We start from the raw sequence: 8,494 nt of genomic DNA, 5'->3' as shown, positions 1-8,494 counted from the left end.
GTACTAAAATAGTCGTCCGAAATTATTTATCATTTTAAAAGTTTAAGGTATAATTAATTATTTTTTCATCATTTTATCCTTAGTATAATTTTATCATTATTTTAAATTAGACATAAATAAGTGTAAAATATTCAAATATATGCTTCTAATTAATATTTGTTAAAGTGCGTGTAAATCCAAAAAAAAAAAAAAGGGGTTTAAGTTAGAATTTTGATTTTCGTTTGGAGGTTAAGTTGGTAATTACGTGGGTATAAATGGGGCAGGAGTAGTAAAATGTTTGTTCAACCTCACTTGGATTACCCGACCGCCATTGTCGAGCGAGTCTATTCCTAACGCCAATCTCCGTATCCGTCCCATCATTTAATCATCTCTAAGGTCAGTTTTCTTTCGTTTAATCATCCAACTTTTTTTTCCTTCTTTACGTATTTGCCCTTTTATGCCCGCCTGAATTCCCTCAAGTATAGTGTTTATTTTTAAGAAATCATGGAACTGTTCATAGACAAATAGATTCTGCTATATGAGTGGTTCTTCTTTAGTATAAAAAGTAATTTAAGATTATTTTGAAGCGGTGATATTTGTATTTGTCTCCTAGTCGGTTCTAGGGTTCCTTTGTGGAAGGAGTAGGGTTTATACAGAGGGGAGAATAAATTCATGTGTAAAAATTTGCAATAAATAATAGATATGATCACTTGACTTAAAAATATAATGGGTTCAATGCTAATAATCTTAAAATTGAACCCATACAGTTTAAATCCTGGATCCGCCTTTGGGTTTACGATCCTTTTTTACCAGCTTTGCTGCCTATGAAGGCCTTCATGGCATGCTTTTCAAGGTTAACTTTTCCCTACACTATTACCAATCTCAAAATCTATTTACTCTTTTGATCAATAAGGTGGTCTAGAAGCTTCTGCTGAGTTGGATAGATTAAGTGGAGAAGGAGATTGAATTTATTTATAGTCTGTTTATATGAGCAGAGCTCCCCTTCATATCTTTGAGTTTCTGTTCATGTATAAAATAGAAATATTCTGCCCTTCGCCCTCCGTTAACAACCTTTGTCTGAAAGAAGACAAGTGAAAGATAGATGTTGATGCTATTATATAGGTTGAAGTTGATTGCGACTCTAGAGAAGATATTGGAACGGCATTGTTCTTCTTTATGAGTTATTTGTCTTTTATTTTTGTTAGGCACTGAAATCTTCTATAACTTAGTACAAGTTACAAATCCACTTTATTGCCAAAAAAGTATCTCTTCTTGATCAGTTATGTAGTTATAATATTATCTAATATTTTTTTTTTTGGTTCTTTGTAATAGGGAGATTATATCATTGGGTTCGGAGGCTTGAAGCAGATAAAGCGGTCACTGCTTTGTTTACACAACATTTTCTTCAAGGAGGGTTTTTTTCCTCTTTACAAAAATGTCTGTGACAGCTGGTGTAAGTGATACAATTATTGCAATTAGGGAAAAGCTCAGGGGTAAAATTGGCCAAACAAAAGTGAAAAGATATTGGCCTGGTAAAGCTCCTGAATGGGCAGATGAACCAGAAAAAGATGAGGATATTAGGATGAACAGGGAAGCAGCGCTTGAGAAAGCCTTTCCCAGCCAGGGCGGTTTAGACATTGCAAGAAAGGATGATGCAAGGCTGCGTCGACTGGCAGAGAGTAGAGTTGATAACCGTGAGGAAATCAGAGCAGATCATCGACGCATCCGGCAAGCGGAGATTGTTTCAACCATAGAAGAGGAAAATAGAAGACTGGAGAGGATGGAATTTGAAGAGGATGATGAAGATGCCTTGGATGAAAGGAGGAGGAGAATCAGGGAAAAGAATCTTCAGAGGCAACAGGAAGAAGCTCTGCCGGAGGAAGAAGAAGAGGAGGTAGAGGAAGAGGAGGAAGAAGAATCAGAATATGAGACTGAATCAGAGGAAGAGACAACAGGGATAGCAATGGTGAAACCAGTTTTTGTTCCAAAATCTGAGAGAGACACCATAGATGAGCGTGAGAAGCGTGAGGCAGAGGAACGAGCTCTCGAGGAGTTAGTGAAGAAGAGGTTACAGGAGAGAAAACTTGAAACAAAGCAAATAGTTGTTGAGAAGATACGAGAGGAAGAAATAATTCAGAAAAACTTGGAGCTGGAAGCTAATATTGCTGATGTAGATACTGATGATGAGGTGAATGAGGCTGAAGAATATGAAGCTTGGAAGTCCAGAGAAATTGCCAGGATCAAGAGGGAGAGAGAAGACAGGGAGGCTAGTAAGAAGGAGAGGGAAGAAATAGAGAGGGTAAGAAACATGACGGAAGAAGAGAGGAAGGAGTGGGAAAGGAGAAACCCGAAACCTGCCCCACCACCCAAGCAGAAGTGGAAGTTCATGCAGAAATACTACCACAAGGGTGCTTTCTTCCAGTCAGATGCTGATGATATAGCTGGAACTTCTGGTGCTGATAATATATTCCACCGTGATTTCTCTGCACCAACAGGGGAGGATAAGTTGGATAAATCCATACTACCAAAAGTCATGCAGGTTAAACACTTTGGTCGCAGTGGAAGGACAAAATGGACACATCTTGTCAATGAGGACACAACTGATTGGAACAACCCGTAAGTACCTTAAACCTTCTATGTTACATGCTCATCTTTGTTCAATCAATTTGTCATGTTATGCTGGTTTTGTATTTCTAAATAATGCATGTTCAGTTGCGTCCAGTTGTTTATTTCACGTTAGCATCTGGTTTAATGGTCTCAACGCAGTGGTGAATATTAAGTTTCACCGGTTGTGATGATCTTAGCTGCTCACTCACTTTGGTTGAAAGGGATGTCATGTCACAGTTTGTGCTCTCTAGCATATTTGATTTTCTTGAAACTGGTCATATCTCTCAATTTTGGCCTTCAAAATCGGATTTAGCGTACATAAAAGCAAAGGATAAATTTGAGTTATATAACAATTGAATTTTCAATCATACTTTAGATGTTCCACAGTTGCGTCAGAACTATTAGGAGTGTACATCAAAGCAAAGAATAAATTTGAGTATAATCATTGAATGTTTAATCATACTTCAGATGTTCCACAGTTGCGTCAGAACTATTAGGAGACTAACGGCTCTTAATATGTGAACTTTGTTCTGGAGTCTTAGTTGGTCTTTTATGAAGTGGATGATTTGTAGCCAAACCATACAGCACTTCACGTTGATAGCTGCTCTCTCTTTCTCTCTGTTCCTTTTTCGTTCTTCTTACTGGGTAGGGATAAGGGGAAGGGGGAGAGAGGGTTGGGGGGGGGGGGGGGGTGTGTTGATATGAGCCCATGGGTCTTGTCTTGTATGCTGATGGATTCCTGCAAGCTGGATTAATGATCTTCTCTTTCTATTATTCTTTTACTTGGAGTTTTGAGTAATCATTATTACCCTGGCCAGTAAAGTTATTAAATTTTAACTAGCCAAAGATCTTAAGAGAGAATCATGTGCATCTCAGGGTGTAGAGAGGTTTATCTTATGTGTATCAGTACTTAGGGCGGGATAAATCATGGTGGTTGAGAGGATTCCAAAGGAGAAAATTTTCTTTTGCTAGGTGGTTTCTGGGAATGAATATATGAAGAGTTCGATTGTCTATTGAGATGTTTCCTGTCTGAGTGGTACTTCTAGCATTGAAATCATCATAATTTTCAGAAGATGAGACAATCAACCACTGTTGGGGCCTTGAAAATTTTGACTGTTGAGTGATGGGGCTAGAATAGGAGCATCCTTTTTTCTCTGTTCCTGTAAAAATGCTTTTGCGTCCTGTTTTGATGGTTGGTAAGTTCTTGTCATGGCTAATGTACCTGGCCTTCAGGATAGGATAAGAAATGAGAGCCTCATATAGCATATGAAGGTTGTGAGTGGGAGTTCAGAGTTTGGGGCCTTGAAACGACTTTAGAGGTGTGGGAGTGAGAGTGTGCATAAACTTTAGGTGCTTTCAGTTTTACCTTGAAATTCCCTACACAATTACCTGCCTGACGAGTCTTGTATTAAAGTGAAATACTTTAAAAGATTCATACATAGGAGTAAGCAGATGTGCTTTATTAAGATCAGTCTGGAGAGACTTATAATTTAATTACATTAGCGAGACAATGGGACACAGGGTTTTGCTTCCAGTTCAGTAAGTTCGATTTTGGAAAGGGAATTCCCCAAAATTTAAGCACTTTTTCACTCGGTAAAATTATGTATCTTCAAATAAATAAATAAAAATACTCTTCAGTTGGGTAATGCCTTTAGAACCTATAATACCTTGCAGCTGGGATTACAGCTAAGGCCAGTTTAAGAAAATAGCTAGCATCCTTGGTCCCTCCATTTGATCGACTGGTTTGCGGGGCTTAGCTTGTACTGAGAGGAAGTATAGTAATGTCTGGCCAAGTCCCTGGTTTACATTGAAGACTTCGCATGCCTGCTAGTCTTTGTCTTATAGTAAGACTGCTGCTGTGCATCTCTACTCTTTTGCCTTGGCCACTTGAATGCTATTACTTGCTGCTTAACAGGTGTAGTCTCTATTTGACTTCTGCTATTCAGTTAGGCATATAGTATATGCTTTCTGGTTCAGTGTGTATATTTTAGTTTAATCTTCTCCTTGTGGGAACAAGATATACTTCTGTATTCTAGTTTACGGCGTATAGTATATGCTTTCTGGTTCAGTGTCCAGCTTTATCTATGTATTATTCTGCTAACAGTCTCTGCACTCATTGACTGACAATTGCTGTTGGGAGCAGGTGGACATACAATGACACTCTTCGGGCCAAGTACAATACGAAAATGGCTGCTGTTAATGCTCCTATTGCAAAGCCTAAGGGTAAGAAAATGAAGGATTGGGAGACTCGGTGAAGCTGTACTATAGTCTGGTTCCTGCTTGTGCTCATGATTTTTCTCTCAGATCATTCGAAGCATGGTCACTGTCTTTCTATTTTGCTTGTTGCATTCAAATGTCATCTGTAGCTCTTGTGCAAAGTTGTATGAATTGCAGAGCTAGCTATGAAGCACATTCTTGTAGCAATTTCAGAATTATCTAAGTGTCTCCTGATTGAAGAATTCACGCATTAGGGCATAGCTTATATTCCGCTTTTCAATTATAGGGATCTGCTATAAATAAAGCATGGAACTTGTTCTCAGTATCGTTCACTATGCTGTATGCTCAACTAAAATCATGAGTAGAACTTCTGAACCATTTTATCCCCAACCAGTTCATGTTTTCTTCGGTTGGATACTTCCATAAGTTACAAGAGAGAGAAAAAAGAAACATCTCCTGTAAATAAGTAGGTTTCCCTTGTTGCTTTCAATTCAACATAGTTCACTATTATATTCTCTAAACACCCCCCCCCCCTCCGTCCCCCCACCTCCGCCAAACCCCCCGCGCCCCCTCTGGTCTCTACAGTAAAAAGGAGTTGTCAATCCTATTCTCTTTCCCAGGTATGATACCTCTTTAGTATATTCGCCTATGTAGATTCGTTTCTTCATTTAATGGAATATATAGAGAGTTATGACTAATTTATTGGCTACATAATTGAACTCATGTTAAAATAGTTATAATCTTTCGTAGGGTAGATCTACCCCTTGAAGTTGAGCTTCTGACTTCTTTCTTCTCCATGAACTAATCCATGGAAATAAGTCAAAAGATGGAAAAGGTTTTCGGTAGGGCTGTTCAAAACCGAACCGCCACCGATAACCCAACCGTAAAATTGGCTTATTGGTAGTGGGCTATCGGATTAGCGGTTGGGGAATGGATTAAAATTTTGTAGTTAACGGCTTATCGGTGCGGAGGCGGATCACACAATTTTCTTATTGGGCAAACCGTTAACCCGTTAAGAATTTATCATATTTATATTTTTACCCCTAAACATATAAAATATGTATTATAAACCTAAAACACTAAAATCTAAAGCTAAAGCACTAAAGTGAAAAGTCTGAACCATCAGTAATTATTTTCGGTAAACTCTTCCATTAACCATAAATTATTATTATTATTATTATTATTATTATTATTATTATTATTATTATTATTATTATTATTATTATTATTATTTTGTGTTGGAAGTTACTATTGCAATAATTGTGATTCCAGAGAAAGGTGGAAGTGATCACCATCGGAAGGGTTGAGATTAAACTTGTGAATTTTTAACTGTTAAGTCCTGCCCTGTGGCTATAGGGGTTAATTGACTTCCTAGTTGTTAAATTATGAATAAAATGTTTGTCTTTCAAGGCAAAAAAAAAAAGACAGTAGTTATGTAATTTAACCGATACACCGCCCGATAACCGTCCGATAATTGCAACCCGATACCGAACCAACCGATATCTTATCGGTTGACTAGCGGATTAGTACTTTTAAAAGCCGATAACCGTTAAGTCAAACCGTTAAGCGTAGTTATCCGCCCAATCCGCCCGATAAGCAGCCCTAGTTTTCGGGTAGGGTGGGCGTTTTGGAATTCGGCGAATCTAACTGAACCTTGAAAAAGCTTCGAATATTATCTAATGTGATTATCTCAGAGATGCCCTGCAGCCCCTTCCATCCACAAGTTCATCAATTTGTGATGCATTGTTTTCATTTGTCGCTGTCTGTGCAATGGGGTTCTTACTAAGGTGTCTTACCTTATGTTATATGCATAATGATTGGGTCTCCTTCTGGTATGACATGATTGAAGGGGAGGCGAAAGACGTGGGGTCACAAAAGATTTTGTGGGTTTATCGATGGGGATAGGGAGAGTGGGTTTATCTGACACTATCTTCTAGCTAACTCCTCACATTTTGATCCAAATTATTAGCAATTTGGCACCCACATTCAGTAAGAACCCTGGGGATGACAGTGATTTGGACATTTTTCCAGTGATAAATTTATCTCCCATGTCTTGTGTATGATCACCGTTAACCTCCTCAAGTATACTAAACATTTTTCATCAAATTAAAGCTTGGTTAACTGGGGATCAGATTCGGCAAATAAAACGCCTTGATAAAGTATACTTTTCTGTTGCTATTTAATTGATGATAGGATTACCAACAGCAGACTTAGATTTTTGCAGAGACATGACTGACCAAGGTAGGTAGGGGAAGAGTATTTATCTTCATGCTAAATATATATAGGAAGAAGAGAGGTTCTTTTTTCTATTCACTGTCGTGGATGTAACGCATATATCATTGAGGATTATGAAATATTTGTGGGGTCCAGTCCTCTATCCCATATTTTAAGAAAGGAAGATTTTTCTTCCTTTGACAAAATCACATTGGTAGCAATTGTGGAATTGGCCAACAAGTCAATTCTTTTGTTCACATAGCCGTGATGTAAGCGCTTACCTCATCTTAGTCGTGATGTAAGCGCTTAGCTCATCATAGTTGTGATGTAAGCACTTACCTCATCATAGGAAATTCATTCCTATAAATAGGCGGCTTATGGTTCATTTGTAATACACCAAGATCATTTGCTATACACACCAAAATCTCAGACAATACATCTGAGTGAGAGCAAAGTGAGGTGTTCCATAGACTGTGAGAAAATAGTCTGTGAAGAAAAATAGAGTGTGAGTGATAATGTAGTAAGGTGGGAAATCAAAAGAGTGTTATTTCTTTTGTGGGTGTAGTGGTCTTAGGAGTATTTATACTCGTTACTACACAGTGTAAAATTCCTTACTATAGTGATATCAGCTGCTCCTCTTGGCCGTGGTTTTTTCCCTTATTCAGAAGGGTTTCCACGTAAAATCTTGGTGTCATTATTGCTGTATTTTATTCTTGCTGATTTAACCATAACTTAGTGTTCCGCGTTTATCACTAATACCGTGAATATTATTTTGCGGGTCTATTTTATTCCCAACAAGTGGTATCAGAGCCAAGGTTCTGTCTGAGTATGCTCTGTGGTTGCAGCACAGTCTGAACTTCCACATCAGAAAAGAATTACTTTGGTATTCGAATAAAATAGTATTTGTATTTGTGATAAATGATGGAAGCCAACACTAGTAGAATGGTTACTTTGAGTGGCGTAAATTATGTCATTTGGAAGGGCAAAATGGAAGATTTGCTCTATGTCAAGAATTTTCATCAACCTGTCTTTGCCAATAAAAAGCCTGATAATAAATCAGATGAAGAGTGGAATTTGTTGCATCGGCAGGTTTGCGGCTTTATTAGACAGTGGGTTGACGATAATGTGTTGAACCATATTTCTGGGGAGACACATGCTCGGACCCTATGGAAGCATCTTGAAAGTTTGTATGCTCGAAAAACTCGTACCAACAAGATGTATGCAATGGTATGCACTCGACCAGATATTGCTCATACAGTCGGTGTTGTTAGCAGATTTCTCGAAAATCCAGGGAAAGAGCATTGGGAAGCTATGAAGTGGATACTCAGGTATCTAAGAGGAAGCTCAGGGGGAGCTATACCATGGCAGTCGAAGTTGCAGAAGTGTGTCGCACTATCAGATATGCTGACCAAGGTGGTACCGAGAGACAAGTTCGAATTGTGCAAAGAACTTGTCGGCATGCACTCAAATTAGAAGC

The 8,494-nt window shown here is 38.3% G+C and overlaps 1 protein-coding gene across 1 annotated transcript; it reads left to right on the top strand.

The window, feature by feature from the left end:
• The first annotated feature begins 218 nt into the window (after positions 1-218).
• Positions 219-5,125, top strand: LOC132598442 (uncharacterized). The gene is made up of 3 exons (XM_060311306.1): positions 219-375; positions 1,312-2,595; positions 4,730-5,125. The coding sequence occupies exons 2-3, from the start codon at positions 1,415-1,417 to the stop codon at positions 4,839-4,841; spliced, it is 1,293 nt and encodes a 430-aa protein (XP_060167289.1). The 5' UTR covers positions 219-375; positions 1,312-1,414; the 3' UTR covers positions 4,842-5,125.
• The last annotated feature ends 3,369 nt before the right edge of the window (positions 5,126-8,494 follow it).

Source organism: Lycium barbarum, chromosome 6, assembly GCF_019175385.1.
Source record: "Lycium barbarum isolate Lr01 chromosome 6, ASM1917538v2, whole genome shotgun sequence".
Lineage (NCBI taxonomy): Eukaryota > Viridiplantae > Streptophyta > Magnoliopsida > Solanales > Solanaceae > Lycium > Lycium barbarum.
This window is presented reverse-complemented; position numbering and strand designations above follow the sequence as displayed.

Excerpts from the sequence above, each read along its gene's own strand:
- LOC132598442 (XM_060311306.1), top strand. The coding sequence starts at position 1,415 with ATGTCTGTGACAGCTGGTGTAAGTGATACAATTATTGCAATTAGGGAA. Across the intron at positions 2,596-4,729 it reads ACAACTGATTGGAACAACCC|GTGGACATACAATGACACTC; the intron begins GTAAGTACCTTA and ends TGTTGGGAGCAG.